We start from the raw sequence: 21,517 nt of genomic DNA on the forward strand, positions 1-21,517 counted from the left end.
GCGAGAGATACCGCGGCGGTTAGAGGATGCCGGGAAAACTGCCAGGGTCAAAAGGAGCAAGTGGCGGCTGGAAAAAAACCAGAGCCTCAGTGCAGGAGAGGAGAAAGTGCATCACAGGGGCAAACAGCAGAGAACAGCAGGCTGAGCAAAGTGACTGTCTGTCTGTTTATTTCTTCTGTTTCAGATTATACATGTATGGTATACAGTGAATATCTAAATTCTGCACTTTTAAGGGCATTAATGTTTCATAGATCGTGTACTTAGCTGCCATTTTATGAACCACAACTAATGCAGTCTAATACAAAAGTCCTGTAGGAATTCCTGCCTTTCGTTTTGAGGTCATTCATGTTGTGTTTTTGATAACCCTTTCAGATTCAACTTTATGGTCGTTGAGGAGGATGTGGTTTTCTGCTTGTGTTGAAACTGTTTTGCATTAAACTCACAGGTGTTTCTTCACCTCATTCATATCCATGAGTGTAGCTTAAATAATAGAAACACCTCCCAGATCAAGTCGTATTTCGTTGTAATGTAAAATCATTAAAAGAGATTTTCATCTTATTCCTATTATAAAGCCTTGAAGGTATATTACCCTCATTTTTCTTTCTACACACACACTAAACTGATGGTTGCAGGTGGTTGTTTCCTGCAAGTTTAGATATTCAGATTCGCCTTTGTAACACATCGATGTTAATGGAAGCGTTGAAAGTCAGTGAAAATTGTTGAATAATCTGTTTTCAGAGATGTTTTGGTACTTCTGTGTTAAAAATCATCCTTGCTTCTGCACCTTCTGTATTTACTGTTAAGCTTCTTTTTTTTTGCAGGCTCAGTGCGCTCGGTGACTACATCATCTCTAAAGAGCACACGGTCTGCTGTTCCTGCCCGAGCAAAGCCTCCAAGCTCCAAACCCACCTCACGAGGTATAAAAGGATGTGAAAACATTCGTATCTTAACAAAAGTCAGAAAGCAAAACCGAGACTCAAACCGGTGATGGCCATATGAAGAACAAGCTTTTGCTCATTTTCCAGCATAAATCGACCTTCTTTTCTGCTTCTCCCAGGTGCCCCGTCTCTGAAGTCATCCGCTGCTTCATCTGTGAAGATGGCAAAAGTCGTAGCAGTAGCGCAGTCAAAGCTGACCTTTATTAAGCCGGTGCAAACAGGTATTTGACCACAGGACATTGTAAAATGAGCTTTTCTGATGTGAAAGGAAGCATTATTGCTTTTGCCTATCTTTAAACTTTTATTTTGTTTTTACCTCTGCATCTACCCTTGTCTCGCAGCCATACCTAGGCACCCGATGCCGTTTGCCGCCAAGAACATGTTCTACGATGAGAGGTGGATTGAGAAGCAGGAGAGGGGATTCACATGGTGGATCAACTATGTCCTCACCCCAGATGACTTTAAAGTCAACACTGAAGTTGCTAAAGGTAACATCCATCCACTCAAACATTCAGCAGGCTGTCATTGCTCTGGGGGAAAAGCTTATCTTAATTAAAGGAGGCAGGAGTGTCAAGTGTTTGGTTTCAAGAAATATAGAAATGATCTTGCTCTTAGAGTAGCTCGCGGCTCATTTATTGACTCGCTGAAGATCTTATAACTGAAATACACTTAGGTATTCTCTATTTAAATGAGTATCTACGCTCGAGGTGTTTGTATAAGTGGACTTTGTACGTCTGTGCAAGTCTTAAATTTTTTTTTCTTGTTTTCCTGTGTAGTGAGTGCTGTATCTCTTGCCATTGGCAACAACGACAACTTCAGTGTGCCTAAAGCTCCCACCAAAGAGGAGATGTCTTTCAGCACCTACACGGCTCGGCGGAAGATTAACCGCCTCCGTCGTTCTGCCTGCCAGCTGTTCACATCGGAGGCAATGGTCAAGGCTATTCAGAGGCTCGAACTGGAGGTGGAGGCCAAGCGGCTGCTTGTCCGGAAAGACCGCCACCTGTGGAAGGACATAGGTAATTATGAAACGCACCAATGTTGGGTTTGTAAATGCTCTGAAGTTCCTATCAAAACCCAAATAAGGTTGAAATTAACATTATTTCCTTTTTCTCTTCCTTTTTTTTTTTTTTTTTTTTTCTCAGGTGAACGCCGAAAAGTCCTCAACTGGCTTCTTTCGTACAATCCGCTCTGGTTACGGATAGGACTTGAGGTATTCTGATATGACAGTGTTTTCATCTGCTGTGTCGCGAGTTTCTTCGCCATCCATGCTCAACACACCGTTTGCTTCTTCTCAGACCATCTACGGGGAGTTGATCTCGCTTGAGAGCAACAGCGATGCCTTGGGTCTGGCTATGTTCATCCTCCAGCGGCTGCTGTGGAACCCGGACATCGCGGCTGAGTTCAGACACCCCAAAGTGCCTCACCTTTACAAAGATGGTAATTTAAGACCGTTGGATGTTATTATGTTGTGTGTCACTATCAGAGGTGTAGAAAATTCAGGTATATTCTGAGGTGGAGGCTTTCTTTGCCTTCACGTAGTACATTTAAATCCAATGTAATTAAAGGGATATTGTGTGGGTTATCAGCTCAGGTTCACATTTCCTATACCAATATAAGCCTCTTTTTCCTTATCATAAACAGACAGCAATACAAACTAATGAGGCAAATTGAAAATTAAGAACGTAGGTATGAGTTGAACTTTAATTAAACGCCTTGACTAAACAAAACTTTTTAATTTCCTGCTGACAACTATGACATTTTCAGATGATATCTCCAAAATGGATTAGTGTGCATGGTGCCGAAATAATTTGTACATGTGATAAAAGTCTCTCCAACTAATGGCAGAGTAGTTGCAGCTATATTGATTTACCATTGAACTGGCAAAGCTGTAATCAACTTATGCTGCAGGGCCTAGAATACCTGAAATGTAGAGCTGCAATTCACGAATATTTTCATTATTGATTCATCCCACATCATTCATTAGTCGTATGACGTGCTAGAAATGAAAAACAGCCGCGACAATTTCCCACAGTCTGAAGTAACATGTTCAAATGTCTTGTTTGTGACACTTAAAGATTATTCATTACATGATATGATTACAATCATATAAAGCAGCAAATCACAGCACATATTACGTATAACAACATACACACATACCAGTTTAGTTACGTTATTATGTTATGATGAATATAAGGGAATTAATTCAAAACCAATAGGATTTCCTCTGTAATGGAGCAAAACAAATGTGTTTCATGTTTGTTTTTCAGAAAGTTAGACTCCATTGTGTACCTTTTTTCAGAGTTGTGTTAGTCTGGACTCTAGTGTAAATGTCTGTTTAACTTTTTGGTTTTAGGCCACGAGGAGGCGCTGTCCCGCTTTACACTGAAGAAGCTGCTCCTGCTGGTGTGTTTCCTGGACAAAGCCAAAGAGTCCCGACTGATTGAGCACGACCCCTGTCTGTTCTGTGTGGACGCAGAGTTCAAGGTAGTTCAAGGCCTCCCCATGTCGTCAACAAACGTTAAATACATGAAAAAGAATTTAATCACTAACTCATTAAAGGTCAAAGAAACAGCCATATCAAATAAGTCAAATTGTAAATTTGGTAAATATCAGTATAAAAACTCCAGCATTGATCTCTTATATCATTATGGTATTTGTATCTTGTCAGGATGTCAGTATTTAGATTTTTCTTACTGTCTGAGACCTGATCGAAAATTAGGTTTATTTTTAGTATATAATAATTAAGATGTAAAAATCTAAGATAATTACTTAACTACCCCCCTTGTTCCCCCAGGGCTCAACTGGGTGTGACAACTGAAGCTGATAGTGGAGCATGGAAACAGACATATCACTAGATCTAATAATCAGATTGACTGAGTGTCAGAATCATACAGTGTTAACTTGTGTAAATGCCACACAGTTCTTATTTGACTACCTTGACCTGCCTCTTAAATAACTTGCCAGCTGAGACCAGGTTTTATCCAGGCTCTCCTACAGTATCATACCATAGACAGGTTAACTGTTTCCTCTCATTATATCTTTTTGGGCTGCATTAACCTGCTTCTTTCTGATGTTTTATTTTTTCTGTATAGACGAGTAAAGACCTGCTCCTGGCCTTCTCCAGGGACTTCCTGAGCGGAGAGGGAATCCTTCCCCGGCACCTCGGCTACCTCGGGTTACCCGTCTCCCACGTTCAGATGCCCCTGGACGAGTTCAACTTCGCCGTGAAGAATTTGGCAGTCGACTTGAAATGCGGCATTCGTCTAGTGTGAGTGAAACATAATAAATTTAATGTGATGCTCAGATCCCTGGTGTGGATAGATGCTTTTCTCAGAGGTCAGGCTCAGCTACACTGCAGTATTTTGTGTGTGTGTTTCGGACTCTTAAACAGAGCAGTTTCAGACGAGGGAGTTCTCACTGTCTCTAACTGTCCTGATCATATAACAGTATTGCTGATCATAGTTCTGTCTCATATGCGCGTTTGTCTTTTTCAGTCTGTCGACCCAGAAACATACAGGCAATACTTACGTTTTCATACAACTAAACTGACATTGAGCTATTTTGTTTTTACCTAGGTTTTCCTACTGCTGAATTCTCAAATGTTAAAATAAAAACTGCTTCACAGAATAACAACTTGTAAAGCAGGTGAGCAGGGGTAACCTGTGCACTTTTTTATAATGATGTACACAGTCATTAGCTAATATCTCACAATGTAGGGTTCAGTGTGTAGTGAAAAAGTGCCATAGTAACAAGATGTCAAAAGTGGAGGAGAACAAAGTTTCTTATGTATCATCATTAGAAAGAGTTTTTTTTTTTTTCATGTTGGGTTTCCTTCCAGGCGTGTGATGGAGCTTCTCATCCAGGACTGGAGTTTGTCGGCGAAACTCCGGCTGCCAGCCATCAGCCGCCTGCAGAAGGTCCACAACGTCGACATCGCTCTGCAAGGGCTCAAAAGCAAAGGGGTCGACCTCAAGGATGAACACGGTAATTATAATTTTCCTCCTGGGCAAACAGCGAAACGGGGGGGGGGGGTAACTCGACCTGAAAGAATGTCAGTGTTTTGTGCTTAAGTAAAAGATGTAGGCAATGAGATTTCCTGACATTTCACTGCACACCTTTTGTGTTCGATCACACACAGCTGCTGCTGTACAATACAACAGTTGGATTACTTTGCCTTTTAGAATGTGAAAGAATGGGATCGTTTGTGAGCGGCTAAGTAGTCAAGGAAAGAAAATAACATTTAAAAGAAAGTATCCACTAAATCACAAAACAGACAAGACATAATGCTTTAAAGTGACTTTTTTTTTTTAAATCATGAAATTACTTAATAGTTGTGTTTAATGCCTAAATGGGTAATATGAGCATTAATGGACCAAAATGCAACTAATTATTTTCACTATCAATCAGTCTGTCAATTATTATTTTTGTTTTGATTCATTCATCAATATTTTATTCTGTAACATAATTAAACACAAATTGTGAAAAGCTCAGTTCCCAAAGTGCAAGGTCATGTCTTTAATTTTGTTTTGCCCATCACAGATGGATCTGAGAAGATGGAGCCAGCAAATTAATGGGGATTAATTTTTTTTCAGTTGCCTAATTTATAAATTGAGTAATTATTTCAGAACTAGTTGCAAATAATGATTATGTTTTCGATAGAACTCTTTTCTTTATCAATTTACTGTTCACTCTAATTGTCAGAATTAAGAAACTGTGAGCAATGCCTGTCAGTTTCCCAGAGGGCAAGGTGATGCCTTCAAATAATGTTTTTTCCCACCATAGTGTCATACACTATATTAGATATTAAAGGATATTAAATTTACATTGATGTTAAACAGAAAAAAAGAGAAAGTTCTCATGTTTGAGAATGAGGAGCCTTTAATGCTTAATACATACACACTTGAATGCATTTAACTGATGTGGTTCAAAGGTGTGTCTTTATTTTCAGGCTCCACCATTGATTCCAGAGATATTGTGGATGGACACAGAGAGAAGACGTTGAGCCTCTTGTGGAAAATCATCTTCACATTTCATGTGTGTATCCGACTTAAGTGGCCGGCAGTTCACAAAATTGCAATCTTTTTTTTGTTTGTTTGTTTGTTTTTTATTTTTGAAACCTGTGAAAAGAGTTGATTGATATGCTGTTGTCAAATAATCTGTGAAGGTGGAGGTGATTTTGGATGAGGATCAGCTGAGAGAGGAGATCGGCTTCCTGAAGAGAACCTTGAGAACCAAACGGAAGCTGGTGTCTCTCAGGGCCGATCGCGGCCTTCAGCCGAGTCCCGCAAAGACCCGGGCACCGTACGAGCACAGCAGCACCAAGATTACCCTGCTGATGGACTGGGTCCGTGCTGTGTGTGACTTCTACAATCTGAAGGCGAGTTTGACATTTTCATTTCCAGCTCACAGGCGAAAGAAAATACTGACGTGTGTTTGGTGTTGAATCTGGATTTGAGGCTGATGATGAAGTTTATTCTTTAGGATAAACCCCTTGAGATTAATTATCTCAGTCTTGGGTTTGAACTGGCTCATAAACATGCTAGTGCTTGAGTTTGTTTTGTAAACGCAGTGATGGCCGAAGCTCTTGTCAAGCGACCATCACCATCACTGCCGGCAAGAAACCATGTTTTGTGGCAGAGGAAACTTACAAAGAGCCCCTTTAAAACAAGAGAACAGGAGGTTGCTACTCTGTCTGTTGTTATTAGTCCTAAGAATGTCAACAAATGTCCAACCTGAAATTACAATTAATTTGATATGAGAGGTATTTTCTCTAACTGAGCCACGTTTCTGACATAACATCAACATAGCATAACATTTGACCTTGATCGAAATATGACGCATTAGAGAAATGCTTCACTGTAGTTGAAGCTTATTTTCATAGCCCTGTCGCAGTCTCAGAAGTTTCATTTATTAAGTCGGTTGTCTGTCTGTGCAGGTGGAGAACTTCACCGTGACATTCTCGGATGGCCGCGTCCTCTGCTACCTTATCCACCACTACCACCCCAGTCTCCTGCCAGAGGAGGCTGTCAGTCACAGCACCACACAGACCGTTGAGTGCTCACCGAGGGGCCGCCTGGAGCTCAGCTGCTCAGCCAGCGACTCTGACAGCTCCTTTGACTCCTTGCCGACAGGCCTGAACGGTACATGTCAGCTGGCTGCTGTGTTTTCAGTGCAAATGTCTTTATGGATGCACTTTTTTTTTTCTTTTTTTTTTTTTTTTTTAATTGATGGTTAGATGTTACTTGTACATCACACAGACATTGTGTTGCATTAGACTATTGGAAACAAGGAATTTAGTTTAAAAAAGAAATTCAGGGAAATCTATGAATGCTGACATAGAAATAAACCAGAATGTATTTTCCAACATGTTTCATACAATAACAGTTTTTTTTTTATCCACAGCAAATCCATCTGTTGTGTAATCTATACTGTTTATTGGAATGAAAAGAGTTTAAGTTTTAAAAGTACACTGATGTATCTTTGGAAATTAATTGAAAGGCTAAAACTAATTAAATCTGAGCAATATTTTAACTCTAATGCATAATATTTTTCACCCTGAATGATGGCTAAAAAGTAAATTGCAAGTTTGTAGACTTGTATGTATGTATGACTTCTAGTGAAGGTTATGAAGAATTTGGAGAGAATTCAACCTGTATCTTAAATCTGTAAAAATCATTGAGGGCATGCCCTAATTTTCAATGATGTTGAGAGTACACTTAAAGCAGAATAAATACACACAGAAATAATAATACAATTTATTTAAAAAAAAAAAATAGAATGACTTGTGATTACAGTATCTGTGTCTTTTTGTGAACAGGCCCAGAGTCTCCATCAGTAGAATTTAAAGAGCTACTCGAAAATGAGAAAAGCAACTTCAGACTGGTCAACACTGCTGTGGCTTTCCTGGGCGGAGTTCCTGCCATGATCAACCCGGCTGACATGTCCAACACCATCCCCAATGAGAAGGTGAGAACAGACAGGAGGTTTTCTCCTCCCTCTGCAGGATCACACATACACCGCATGGAGCCGTGTTTTTATGTAACACACGTCTGTTTAATACTCAGCCCACATGCAGTGTGCTTATATGCACTTAAAGAACCAGGTTACACATATAATTGTTTACATGCACTGTAGTAACCTGTTTACTGTTACCTGTTACAACTAGGGCTGCACTTTCGTACTTTTGCTTTGGAGAAATGACAAAAATGATTATTTGGGTATCAACAGTTGTTTTTTTTTTTCTGTCATTTAACTAATAAATTCATTGACTGGTCATTGCAGCTTTACTGTAAATCCACATACAATCTTTTGATGCACATGTGTAAAAGCAAATTTGAAACTTGGTTAACTGTATGGCCAATAAATAAGTTATCTCTTAGCTGGGGATATCAGGTTTTTCTAATCTCCTACCAGGATAACAGAAACCGGGTTTTATGAATTTTAAGATGTCAGCTTTTACTGGAGGGAAGAGACTGCATTCTGGCTCCTTGGTGCATTTAAACACACTTTCAGTCTCATTCAGTGTAAATAATTTTTAGTGGAGCTGTCTTGTTTTCCATCATCAGAAGAATATTATTCATGTTCATAAGTATTGAATAAACTGTCTGAAGTCATAAATGCAGTCTTGGAGTTATGTTTTGCTTAAAGGTACAATTAAAAGACTCACGTCTCTTACTCTTACTGGGTTATTTCTTTTTAGAGAATCTAAGCTGATGAACGCATCTCTGTTTTTTGTCTGTTTACAATCTGTTTTTCAAGAGGTAAATTCAAGCTAGTCTGTGAAATATGAATGCTCCTCATTTTTTCTTATGTTATTGCGACAGTATTTTATCCCAGTGTACAGCAAATCATGTTTTCACTGCAGCACCAGCTGTTATTTACCAAAAAAAAAAGAATTGACAGAATCTTTTTTTTTTTTTTTTTTACGATAAAGCAATCACAACCTACACTAATGTATTTTTGTGGAACATCACTTTGAAAATGATTGTTACATTTTCTTAAACGTCTTTAAAAAAAACAGTATCCACAGTGGGCAAAAAATATCAAGACCAGAGTAAAATACTAACGCTCTGCCTTCATTCACTTGTGTTTATTTCCAGATTGTGATGTCTTACCTGACCTTCTTATGTGCTCGCCTGCTGGACCTGCGGAACGAGACCAGAGCAGCTCGGGTCATACAGGGAGCCTGGAGGAAATACAGACTAAAGAAAGATCTACAGCTCTACAAGGTTGGTGCAATGTTTGTTACAACTGTAAAGTGATTCTGTTTATTAATCTGATTTTTTGTTTTTTAATTATTATTAAAAATAAAATAATAAATTTTAAAATTAAAAATTATAATTTTATTATTCAATTTAATTTTGTTGGACATCAAGAAACAAATTCAACTCAGTCATACAATTGCTGTTTCTGTCAGATTGTTGGGGTACCAGTTATTAGTTTGTTGGTCATGGTTGCACCATTGTTGTCTTTGATTTATCAAAAGTCGATCTGGTTCACGCTAAAAAAAAAAAGAAGCTAAAAATATATCGGTCCCCTTCTTGCTTAAAGTTGCTATAATGAATTATTGTGATACTGACAATGTATCAAGTAGCAACTTCCAGGGCTGAAAAATGGGGCCAAAAACACTTCCTCTAATGACCAATTTTTATATAACTCACCTGTTTAAGTTTGAGGCTGCTCTGAGTGCCAGCTTGGTGAGCTTGTGCTTGCCACAAAATCAGTATGCACTGCAGTCTTGGCTCCACACAAGCCCCACCTCTTGGCCGATTTTTGGATTAGCTGTGACTTAGGCGGGGTAAGGCGCTGCCAGGATGGCGATGGTAGAGCTCTGAACTTCAAAACCGCTCTTCAAAAACCTATGGGTGACGTCACCAAGGCTGATGACTGAAAAGTAATGAATTTATTTTGTTTCTTGATTTTGTTTGGTCACAGGAAAGAAACGTGGCTGCTGTGAAAATCCAGTTAGTTGTGAGGAGTTTTCTCCAGAAGCGCAGAGCCAAGAGGCAAAATCAAGCCGCCGTCATCATCCAGTCAGTCTGGAGGGGTTATGTAGCACGCAACAGGCTGAGGCTGAAGAAAGAGGCTCAACTTCGGGCTCTGCAGCATAAAGCAGCAACCATCATCCAGGTAAGTGTTTATTACATACGCATGGATGAAAGCATCCGTCGGCAGAATGTAAATGACAAAGCTGTACGAGATGATCCATTTAGACTTTTTGACTTGGTATCTAGACTTGCTTTGAATATAAGTAAATATTACTGTTGAAATAAAAGGATACATTTTTCGGCATTCTCAGGTGTTTATTTTAACTTGCTGATCTGACAATATCAATGTCTGTCCTTCTTACAGCAACGACACTTGCTGCATATTGAAGCCTGCTTTTGTAATTGTTCTTTGAATAGATGGTTCTTATCTTGTCCATGCAGGCTCAGTGGAGGATGTTTTCAGCTATGAGGGCTTACCAACGCCTCAGATACTACACCATTGTTGTCCAAGCACAATGGCGAATGAGGAGTGCAGCCTCTGCTTATGGAAAAATCTACTGGGCAGCAACAGTCCTTCAGAAACACTCACGAGCACGGGCTCTTGCAAAAAGAGACAGGGAATCTTATCTGTCCCTTAGAACTGCGGTGGTGAAATTACAGAGAGGCTATAGAAGATGGAAAGCCCAGAAAACGGAAAAGGAAAACTGTGCTGCCAAAGCGATACAAGCTGTGTTTAAGAAATGGTACAAGGAAAAAATGGCGAAACGAATTGCGGCTGCTGTAAGGATTCAGTCTTGGTACAGAATGCAGAGGTGTCTCCATCAATACAGAAAAATCAAAAGAAGTGCTGTGTTCATTCAAGCTCAGTACAGAGGTCACGCACAGAGGCACTGCTTTAAGATGTTGAAGCTACAGCAGCACTCGGCTATTGTCATCCAGAGTGCGTTCAGAGGGCATGCTGTCAGAAAACAGGTGGCAAGGATGAGATGTGCTACAATCACAATTCAGCGCTGGTTCAGGGCCACTGTGAGAAGAGACGGGGAAAGGCAAATGTTTGTGAGGCTGAGATATGCTGCTGTTACCATACAGGCAGTCTATCGTGGAAAAGTGGCCCGGGAGTTGCTGAAAAAGCAGCACAGGGCAGCAGCGGTGATCCAGGCAGCTTTCAGGAGGCATGCTGCCCAAAGACGCTACCTTGCCTTGAGAAAAGCTGTAGCTGTGATACAGCAGAAGTACAGAGCCACAATCTTGGCTCGTAAGACAATGAAGGATTTTGAGGCTCTCAGGAATGCTGCGCTCCTTATACAAGCTATCTGGAGAGGCAGAGCTGACAGGATCAGGATAGAAAACTGGCATCAGCGTGCAACTCTGATACAGGCTTACTATCGACGGCACCAAGTGCAAGCAGTTTACAGGTCAAAGAAGGCAGCAGCTGTAGTCATACAACGTCACTACAGAGCTTATGTGGCTGGAGAGGAGATGAGGAAAGCATACCTGTACAAGAGAGCAGCCTGTGTTACTCTTCAAGCTGGATTCAGAGGCATGAGAGTTAGGACAGAGCTTAAGAAAAAGCAACAGGCAGCAACCGTCATTCAGTCTTCAGTTAGGATGTTTTTATGTAGGAAAAGATATTTTCTCCTCCAAAGTGCAGCAATTATTATCCAAAGTCGTTACAGAGCCCTCCTCCTCTGCAAAGCACAGCAAAATGAGTACAGAGAGCTAAAGCAGGCTACCATAAAGATACAAGCTGTCTACCGGGGCTTTAGAGTTAGAGAAGACCTAAAGAAAAAGCACAACGCTGCCAGAGCAATCCAAGCTCAGTTCAGGATGCACAGAATGCGCATGGCTTACCTTGCCATCAAGTGTGCTGCCATTATTATTCAGGAACGCTACAGAGCCAAAATGCTCAGGGATCAACAGTTGCAGGGGTACAGAACGATGAAATCTGCGGCTGTAGTCATCCAGGCCGCATATCGTGGCCACAAGGCCAGGAGGAAGGTCACAGAGATGCACCGAGCTGCTACAGTCCTTCAGAGAAAATTCCTCACAATCAGAGATAGAAAAAGGTTTTTAGCTGTCAAGGCAGCAGCTTTGGTTTGTCAGCAGAGGTACAGAGCAGTGACCATGGCAAGAAAAGACCGTCTGGAGTATCTGTCAAAGCACAGGGCAGTCATTTGTCTGCAAGCAGCCTACAGAGGATATAACGTCAGAAAGCAGTTGCGTATCCAGCGTACGGCAGCTGTAATGATTCAGTCTCACTTCCGAAAGTACCAGCAGAAGATCTACTACAAGAGGCTGTGCTGGGCTGCCAATGTAGTGCAAGCACGTTATAGAGCCAATAAAGACATGAGAGAGAAGATGCACGCCCTGAGTGCCAAGAGAAAGGCTGCTGTTGTCTTACAAGCTGCCTTCCATGGAATGAAATGCAGACGAATCATCAAACAAAGGCATCAGGCTGCCAGCGTTATCCAAAGAGCTTACAAAGCCCACTGTGAACGCAAGCAGTACCTTACCTTAAAATCCTCTGTCCTCACCATTCAGCGGAGGTATCGGGCCACTGTAGCAGCAAAAGAACAAATGCAAAAACACCAAAGATTGCGCAGAGCCGCTGTCGTCCTTCAGGCAGCATACAGAGGGCAGCAGGTCAGAAAGGAGGTGGCTCGTCGGCATCAGGCCGCCACTGTGATCCAGTCTGTGTTCAGAAAACACAGAGAGGAAGTCAAATTCCAGGCCATGCGACTCTCTGCCATCATCATCCAGAGATACTATCGCTCCTGTGTTCTTCAAAGAAAACAAAGAGAAAAGTTCCTAAAAATGAGACGTTCTGCTATTGTTCTTCAGGCAGCTCTCAGAGGTCACTGTGTGCGAAGCAACATTGCCAAGAAGCACATGGCAGCTACTGTCATTCAAGCAAACTTCAAGAGGCACAAGCAGCAGTCAGCTTTCAAGAGACAACACTGGGCAGCCTGTGTCTTACAGCAGAGGTTTAGAGCTCAGAGATGGAGAAACCTCCAGATGAAACATTTTCAAAACCGTAGAAAAGCAGCCATCGTATTACAGGCTGCTTATCGTGGAATGAAATCAAGGGGGAACATCAGACAAAGTCACCATGCTGCCAGCGTTATCCAAAGAGCTTACAAAGCCCACTGTGAACGCAAGCAGTACCTTACCTTAAAATCCTCTGTCCTCACCATTCAGCGGAGGTATCGGGCCACTGTAGCAGCAAAGGAACAAATGCAAAAACACCAAAGATTGCGCAGAGCAGCTGTCGTCCTTCAGGCAGCATACAGAGGGCAGCAGGTCAGAAAGGAGGTCGCTCGTCGGCATCAGGCCGCCACTATGATCCAGTCTGTGTTCAAAAAACACAGAGAGGAAGTCAAATTCCAGGCCATGCGACTCTCTGCCATCATCATCCAGAGATACTATCGGGCTCATGTTCTCCAGAGGCTGGACAGAGAAAAGTTCCTAAAAATGAGACGTTCTGCTATTGTTCTTCAGGCAGCTCTCAGAGGTCACTGTGTGCGAAGCAACATTGCCAAGAAGCACATGGCAGCTACTGTCATTCAAGCAAACTTCAAGAGGCACAAGCAGCAGTCAGCTTTCAAGAGACAACGCTGGGCAGCCTGTGTCTTACAGCAGAGGTTTAGAGCTCAGAGATGGAGAAACCTCCAGATGAAACATTATCATAAATGCAGAAAAGCAGCCATCGTGTTACAGGCTGCTTATCGTGGAATGAAGTCCAGACAAACCATCAAACAAAGTCACTATGCTGCTAGTGTTATCCAGAGAGCATATAAAGCCCACTGTGAACGAAGGCAGTATCTGACCTTAAAATCCTCTGTCCTCGCTATTCAGCGGAGGTATCGGGCCACTGTAGCAGCAAAGGAACAAATGCAAAAACACCAAAGATTGCGCAGAGCAGCTGTCGTCCTTCAGGCAGCATACAGAGGGCAGCAGGTCAGAAAGGAGGTGGCTCGTCGGCATCAGGCCGCCACTGTGATCCAGTCTGTGTTCAGAAAACACAGAGAGGAAGTCAAATTCCAGGCCATGCGACTCTCTGCCATCATCATCCAGAGATACTATCGCTCCTGTGTTCTTCAAAGAAAACAAAGAGAAAAGTTCCTAAAAATGAGACGTTCTGCTATTGTTCTTCAGGCAGCTCTCAGAGGTCACTGTGTGCGAAGCAACATTGCCAAGAAGCACATGGCAGCTACTGTCATTCAAGCAAACTTCAAGAGGCACAAGCAGCAGTCAGCTTTCAAGAGACAACGCTGGGCAGCCTGTGTCTTACAGCAGAGGTTTAGAGCTCAGAAACAGAGAAACCTTCAGTTAAAACATTATCAAGAGGTCACAAAAGCTGTTATTAATCTACAAGCTGCCTTCCGTGGAATGATATCCAGAAGAATCATCAAACAAAGGCTTAAGGCTGTCAGTGTTATCCAGAGAGCTTACAGGGCGTACTCCCAACGCAAGCAGTATCTGAACTTTAAACAGTCCGTCCTCGCCATTCAGCAAAAATATCGGGCAACTGTAGCAGCTAAAGCACAAAGAACACAATACTTGGAAATGCGCAGAGCAGCCATCATCCTTCAGGCAGCATACAGAGGGCAGCAGGTCAGAAAGGAGGTGGCTCGTCGGCATCACGCCGCCACTGTGATCCAGTCTGTGTTCAGAAAGCACAGAGAGGAAGTCAAATTCCAGGCCATGCGACTGTCTGCCATCATCATCCAGAGATACTATCGCTCCTGTGTTCTTCAAAGACAAGAAAGAGAAAAGTTTCTGAAAACAAAACAATCCACCATCATCCTTCAGGCAGCATTTAGAGGCTGGTGCGTCAGGAGGGAAATTAGCCGACAACATCAAATTGCCATTGTGATCCAGTCGTGCTGGAGATGTTCAGTGCAGAGGCGAATCTTCCAAAGGAAGAGAGAGGCAGCTGTGACACTTCAGCGCAGGATCAGGGCAGTGCAGCTCGGCAGGGTGGAGAGGAACAACTACATCCGTAAGAGGCACGCTGCCATCACGCTTCAGACACACGGCCGAGCCTGGATAGCAAGACGACAGGTAATGGGCTTTATGTAAATTTAACGTTTTTGTAGTTTTCCAGACAGCCTTTAGTTTACATACATTTATTGATTTTTATTGATTTTATTTTTTTTTTGAAGTGGTAATTTGAAATGGTGGTCAGACAAAACTGAAATGAAAGAACACCACTTACCTGTCATGAAGGAAGCAAGCCATATCAAAATGTCATGTAAATGGACCAAAAAAAGAATAAACAAAATATGATTATAATCCTTTGCATGTCACTATGTTTCAGGCACGAGACGCAGCCAAGGCAGAGAAGAGGCTCCGTTTTACGTCTGCAGTCTTCCATCATCTCAGCGCCATAAAGATCCAACGAGCCCTGAGAGCCCACTGGGCTTTGGAGTCGGCTAAAAGACAAATCCATTCCGTCATCACCGTTCAGGTACAGATAAAAGCTCTGGTTTCCCTTTTTTCAAAACAGAATTTGTCACTGAAAAGGATTACGGTGTTCTGTTTCATTTAATTAAACTCATAAATAAAGCGTGCCTTGAAACGATTCCCTTGTCTTTTCCTAGCGATGGGTGAGATCGAGGCAGCAGAGGGGACGGTATCTGGAGGACAGGAGAAAGGTGGTTACAGCCCAGCGAGCAATCAAGCGCTGGTTAGCCCGTCGCCACAAAGCTGCATCCGTCATCCAGGAGGCCGTCCGGAAATTCCTCCTTCTCAGGCGCCAGGAGAGGGTTCAAGAGGGGATTGTCAAAGCACAGGTACTAAAGTCAAAGGTTGACTTTTATTTTGGCATCACAGGTGACCACCTAGCTCTCTGAAATTGTTATTGACGCTACTAGTCTCCAGTAAGTAGACTCACGCCAAGTGCATGGTTAGAGCACGGGATGTAGAGCATTACATACAACTAACAAAGCAGAAGATCAGCTGTCTAACGTAATATGGACTGCAGACAGGAAAAAATCCACATAATGTTTTATTGTGATGTGTGCTTGAAAGCTCTGGGGAAAAAAGGTAGAAAGAGCACCTTGATTTAGGGTCACTCACAATTTTACTTTTCTGATGCCTTTTTGTTATGGACCTTCTCTGTATTCTTGACAATTCCTTGATTGTCTTGCTAAGTAAGTATGTCTGCACAACACTGTCAGGTCATCTCTGCTCGTTACTTGTGTTCTCCCAAACAGCTGAAATAATCTGTTGTGTTCTGTAGAAATTCACAAAGGGCTGATGACCACTTTTAAGTTGGCGTAAGCAGCCCTTCTAGTGTAACTCAGATGGTTTGATGTTAAATGTCAAAAAGACAACACATGCTACCCTCAGATGCAGTGGGAAATTTTGTACTTGTATGGACTGCTGGAGTGTTGAAATATTCTCTCCTTCAGTCCGACGTTAGTGGACAAAGTCGCAGTCACAGACTGTGTATTGTTTCTGACCAAAAAGTAGTACAACTTCTTGTATTTCCAACTGACAGTCTGGAACATGTGACCATGTGAGGGCAGCAAGACTCTTTACCAGATCATATAAATAAACCTGAGAACACAATGTCACAACAAAATCTTTGCTTTGAATAGATGGTTGAAAGTCTAAGGTCAATAAAATTGAATTGATCTACCCGTTCAGTCTCCACATTTGGTGACCCCCCACACCCCTCAGCATAGAATAATAAACATCCTCTGATACAATGCAACTAATTGTAGTTTTTTTTTTTGTTGTTGTTGTTGTCTTTTTCCATCTTCTCCCTCCAGGCTCTGTGGAGAGGACACCGCTCCCGCCGACTGAATGACAATCCCAAGGTGGTGAAGTTGAGACACCGCTTACGCCAAGTCTCCGCTGGCGTCCGAGAGGAGGACAAACTGTGCAACAAGACGTCGTCTGCACTGGACTACCTCCTTCGATACAAACACTTCTCCTACATTCTAGAGGCCCTGAAAAACCTGGGTAAGGCCATTTCTGGAAATTGACACATGAAGCAACTATAAATACTTTGCTACAAAGTAGATTTAGTGGAAGAGCAACCACTATATTTATCATTCTTTTGCTTTATACACACACAAAGATACAGAAAACCAAGCCAAGCACACATTTAAGTGAACATCAACATAAATCCATTTGTTTTTTAAAACAAATTGCTAAACTATATTTCCATAATTAAATTTACATATTTACTGCCTGAAGGGCTCATACAAAACATTCTGCAGGGTTTACACCAATGAGGTCATCAAGTCCACACACTTCACAAAAGCAACAAACCTTTTTAAAGTACTGTTTTCCTTTCTTTTGGAGGACTTGATAGCATCTGTTGAGCTCATTGTGTAATACTTTGCTTGTTACTTTTTCCCAAAACAATGCAATCAATGTTTTATCAATCATTTTTCTTGGTTGGCCTTTCAGTGAGACAATCAGAGGAGAGGAAGCACTGAGCCTCTCTTCTGATTGGCGAACTGTTTTCTGAGTGATCAAATAAAAAATGTAGCAGATTTCAGGTAAACACTCAGAGAAACCTGCAAAGGTTGGTATGGTGGGACCAGGTGGGCGTAAGCCTGTATTAGATCACATATTACTAGTGCTACACCAAAAGCAACTTGGCCTTGTCTGTAATCTGGAAGACATATTGCCATCATTCATGAGGCCTCTCCAGCTTTCAGATCTGATCAGGCTACACAAATGCTAAGATAACTAAATACAGGATTTGGCAATCAGACATTGAAACGAGTTTACAATAACTTTTCGTCAATTTCTTAACTGACATCTGTATAAGGTTCACGAATTGATATGTCATACTGCTGCTACAGCAGTTATTTCAAACAGTTGTTTTTAGGGAAATCATGACCTCCAAATGTAGCCACTCTATTGCAGATTTCAGATTAAGAGTTGTGCAACGAGAAACAAGAAGACTTTCAGGATGTGTCAGAGACAAAGTTCCTCTTCAATTATTTTTCACTCTGTGTTGTAATAACAAAAGCTGTTTGTGTTGTCGAGGTGAAAGTGAATTCATCACATACGTTAACTTGTGTTCCCTAAATGAAAAATCCAACGTGTTATCTGTGCCGATTTATGTGAGCAAGATGTCATGCTAACACGAAACCCTCTGTGCGTCTGTGCGCGTTTACAGAGACGGCCACCAGGCTGTCCCCAGAGTGCTGTGAGCGGCTGGTAGAGAGCGGCGCCACCAATGTCATCTTCACACTCATCCGCTGCTGCAACAGGAGCGTCCCCTGCATGGACGTCATCACCTTCTCCATCCAAATCCTCCTTAACCTCTCAAAGGTACCTCAGACCCAGAGCTGCTCCTTTTTTATGTGTAATGCTGCCACATAAAGTAATCATGTCAAAAAAGTCAAAATAAAGGAGAATTCATAGAGAGAATCCAGCTGCACCTACACTAAGTTTTTTTTTTAGACTTTATTTATAACACATGGATGATAAATACTCCTTTCCTAACCTCAAAAACAAAGCAAACACGATTGAAATGGTGAAATAAGATGACATGAAAGAAATATACAAATGGAGAACGTTGAGGCATTAAAATTATAATTAAATAGAAGAATAAAATAAAGAACTGAGCAAGGCATCATAATAGATTATATCCAGACATTGGTGCTTTTGACATATTTGTTAAATACAGAAAATTCATTTTGAGGCCATTAATCATTGTGCATTCCACAATGGGAGGGGATTTTGTGAAACAGCATTTATGTATAGGCTGTGGTATTTTGTTATGATGATGTTGACTGGAAATTCAATATGCTTATTCTTCAAGATGACCCCTAACTGGACAGATTTGAAGTGAGTTCATGTGATAATGCAGAGATGATCAGGGCATTTCCTCAACAGCTCTGATCTCTCACTTCCCTGAAGACTTTCTGTTCCTTTATATACAATGGTTGACGTTCAGGCCAAGTTTCCCTTCTGCTAATCTCTTTTGGTCTTTATGATTTTGGTGGTGGTTTCTGTTCCCAAAATTTAGTGTGCATCTGCAAAGTCTGCAATTTTATTCATGTGAAGAGCATGAGAAAAAAAAAAAGATAAGGGGAAAAACTATTTTTAACTGTGTGAATCTAAACTGTTTGCATTTAAGGCAAATGTGAGGAAAATGATTTAATAATTTCAATACTAAAATGACTACAAACATCTAAGAATTAAAAAGTGGATGAATTATTGTGTCTGTCACACTTCCTCTACAAAGTTCATTTCACAAAGAATCACAACCTTGGATATCGTCCACTCAAAGATAATTAGATACAGTATTCATCGTCAGGCACGGTTGTGTGTTAAAGGCTTACATTTTAATGAGATTTCTAATCCCACAGAATCATTAATTCTACATCTAAATATGTGATATGCATTTTGGTGAAATTAGAAGTTGAAAGTTTAGTCTTGGAAATTCTGCCAAGGTTTCAGGATACAAAAAGATACATTATAGTTAAAAAGTTGTAGCACATTAAGACTACTTATAAAACATGTATTTAATAACATTTCAACTAGTATTGAGGTTCAGACAGTATATAGTGTATACAAGTAAATAGTATTTTGTTGCAGTTTGGACAGTGTGCATTTATTCAAGAGAGGCAGTTTTCTTTTTTTGTTTCTTTTCTTTTTTTTAAGAAGAAGCAGGAATTCCTCGATGCCTTTGCATAGTTCTAGTTGTTTCTTAGTCTGAACAAGTTATTGATTTTAATAACATCTTTGTACTTTTCTCCCCTCTTTTCTTTCTTTTCCTCTCCTCCTCCCCTCAACCCCTCAGTACCACAAAACTACTGAGGCTGTGTATTTGGTGGAAAACTCTGTGGAGACGCTGCTGGATCTGCTACAGAGATACCGGGAGAAGGCGGGGGATAAAGTGGCTGAAAAAGGCGGCAGCATCTTCACCAAGGCCTGCTTTCTTCTTGCACTCCTGCTGCAAGACAAGCACCGTGCTGTGGTCTGTAGCTACTGTGACATACAGACTTTAAAATATTTTACCAAATTAAAACACCAATATAATATCATTATTAAAATACCTAAATAATATAAGCAATGATTGTAAATTGTAGTTTTTGCAAACGTAATAAAAACTTTTTTTTTTTTTTTAATTTATTTATTTTTTAGGAGGTTATGAAGCTACCCAAGGTCATAGATAGGATACGCAGCATTTACCGCCTCACTGCTCGCAAACACAAGATGGACGCAGAAAGAACTGTTATCAAACAGAAGATGAACGCCTCAATCAACGGGAGCTTCTTTGTCCAAGCAACACCTCGTAAATCCAGACCTGCACCAAAGTATGTATATGTACCGAATGTGCCTGAGATAGACAGAAGCATGATGCGCATGTATTTGCAGTGGTAATTGACGTGCTGTTTTTGTTTTTCAGGTTTGCACCAGAGTGGGTTCTCAGAAAGGACAAGCTCAAAGACATTGTGGACCCTCTCATGGCCATTCAAATGGTCGCAGACACTCTGTCCATTGTGTTGTAAATAGACAAGCTTTCAAATCTTTTTCCTCATGATCTTATTGTTTTCCCTTCAGAAAATTGTTTTGTTTTGTTTTGTTTTTTTTGTTTTTTACCAATATATTTTCCATGTGTCCCATGTATATATTAAAATGGACTTGCTTCTTAAACATGGACTAGTTTCATGTATCTCTCTCTAATATGTTTACTTCATATTCCTTGGCTAGATTTTCATAGGCAGAGAGAAACTGTGCTAACTGGTCATTTTTTGTAATTGCAGCTCTTTATTAACGCCACTAAATGTAATGTCAGAGCTAAAAGCGAAGGGATTACTACAGTACTTCGTCCTGAGGGGGGGGGGGCATGAATGTGCGTAGCAGAATTTAAGGCAATCCATCAACTAGTTGAGACATTTTACTCAAAAGCACAAATTTGAACCACATGGTGGCGCTAGAGTCAAGGTATCACTAAAGTCAGTAGGATTTACCTACAAAGAACCATACATATGTGTAAACTGTTGTGCCAAGCCATCCAGCTGTGTGTGAAAACTTAAAAGTCAGGGGATCACCAAAATCCATAGGATTCATGACAATCCATCCAATAGTTGAGATTAATTAAGATCTATGATTTATATTTGTATTGCAAAACAGCTCTGGAATATGTTAAAAATTAAAGAGATAATGGGAGTCCCTCAGTGGCTCACCTAGTAGACTGTGTACCATTAAGGCTTAATCCTAGCCGCAGCATCCCGGGTTGAAGTCAGGCCTGTGGCCCTACATGTCATCCCCCCTCTCTCACTGCAGCTGGAGTAAAGGCATAAAAAGCCAGAAAAACTTAAAAACAAAATAGATTTCAATTACATTCAAGGGATAATAAGACAGGAATATCAATACATTTCATTCTTTTGTTCCCTTAAAATTAACTAATGTTGAAAAATGAGCAATTCATTCAACTTTTTGTTGTGACTTCAGCTCCATTGAGCTGTTAATTCAGTTGTATAGTTGTATTTTTAAGCTCCATATCAGAGTCACGGCTGAATTTTAAAAAGTTTATTTGTAATAGTTTTGCCACTGAACACCACAGTACGTTAGATCACATATTCTTTGGTTATCTGCATGGGTAGGAGC

The 21,517-nt window shown here is 41.0% G+C and overlaps 1 protein-coding gene across 1 annotated transcript in view; it reads left to right on the plus strand.

Annotated features, from left to right (window-relative positions):
• aspm (abnormal spindle microtubule assembly) overlaps positions 1 to 21,453 on the plus strand; it is a 27,148-nt gene extending 5,695 nt beyond the window's left edge. Inside the window, exons 6-27 of the mRNA XM_022769066.1 lie at positions 1,058 to 1,159; positions 1,280 to 1,426; positions 1,715 to 1,954; positions 2,081 to 2,148; positions 2,234 to 2,375; positions 3,292 to 3,422; positions 4,031 to 4,206; positions 4,777 to 4,922; positions 5,887 to 5,972; positions 6,103 to 6,315; positions 6,874 to 7,078; positions 7,762 to 7,904; positions 9,038 to 9,166; positions 9,873 to 10,067; positions 10,586 to 14,989; positions 15,246 to 15,395; positions 15,529 to 15,720; positions 16,705 to 16,897; positions 18,072 to 18,226; positions 19,704 to 19,880; positions 20,048 to 20,220; positions 20,313 to 21,453. Of these exons, the coding sequence (XP_022624787.1) occupies positions 1,058 to 1,159; positions 1,280 to 1,426; positions 1,715 to 1,954; positions 2,081 to 2,148; positions 2,234 to 2,375; positions 3,292 to 3,422; positions 4,031 to 4,206; positions 4,777 to 4,922; positions 5,887 to 5,972; positions 6,103 to 6,315; positions 6,874 to 7,078; positions 7,762 to 7,904; positions 9,038 to 9,166; positions 9,873 to 10,067; positions 10,586 to 14,989; positions 15,246 to 15,395; positions 15,529 to 15,720; positions 16,705 to 16,897; positions 18,072 to 18,226; positions 19,704 to 19,880; positions 20,048 to 20,220; positions 20,313 to 20,415 (7,670 nt within the window). The 3' untranslated portion in view covers positions 20,416 to 21,453. The remainder of the gene's footprint in view (positions 1 to 1,057; positions 1,160 to 1,279; positions 1,427 to 1,714; positions 1,955 to 2,080; positions 2,149 to 2,233; positions 2,376 to 3,291; positions 3,423 to 4,030; positions 4,207 to 4,776; positions 4,923 to 5,886; positions 5,973 to 6,102; positions 6,316 to 6,873; positions 7,079 to 7,761; positions 7,905 to 9,037; positions 9,167 to 9,872; positions 10,068 to 10,585; positions 14,990 to 15,245; positions 15,396 to 15,528; positions 15,721 to 16,704; positions 16,898 to 18,071; positions 18,227 to 19,703; positions 19,881 to 20,047; positions 20,221 to 20,312) is intronic.
• The last annotated feature ends 64 nt before the right edge of the window (positions 21,454 to 21,517 follow it).

The sequence above is a fragment of the Seriola dumerili genome, unplaced genomic scaffold (genome assembly GCF_002260705.1).
Source record: "Seriola dumerili isolate Sdu_G_001 unplaced genomic scaffold, Sdu_1.0 BDQW01000002.1, whole genome shotgun sequence".
NCBI classification, from domain to species: domain Eukaryota; kingdom Metazoa; phylum Chordata; class Actinopteri; order Carangiformes; family Carangidae; genus Seriola; species Seriola dumerili.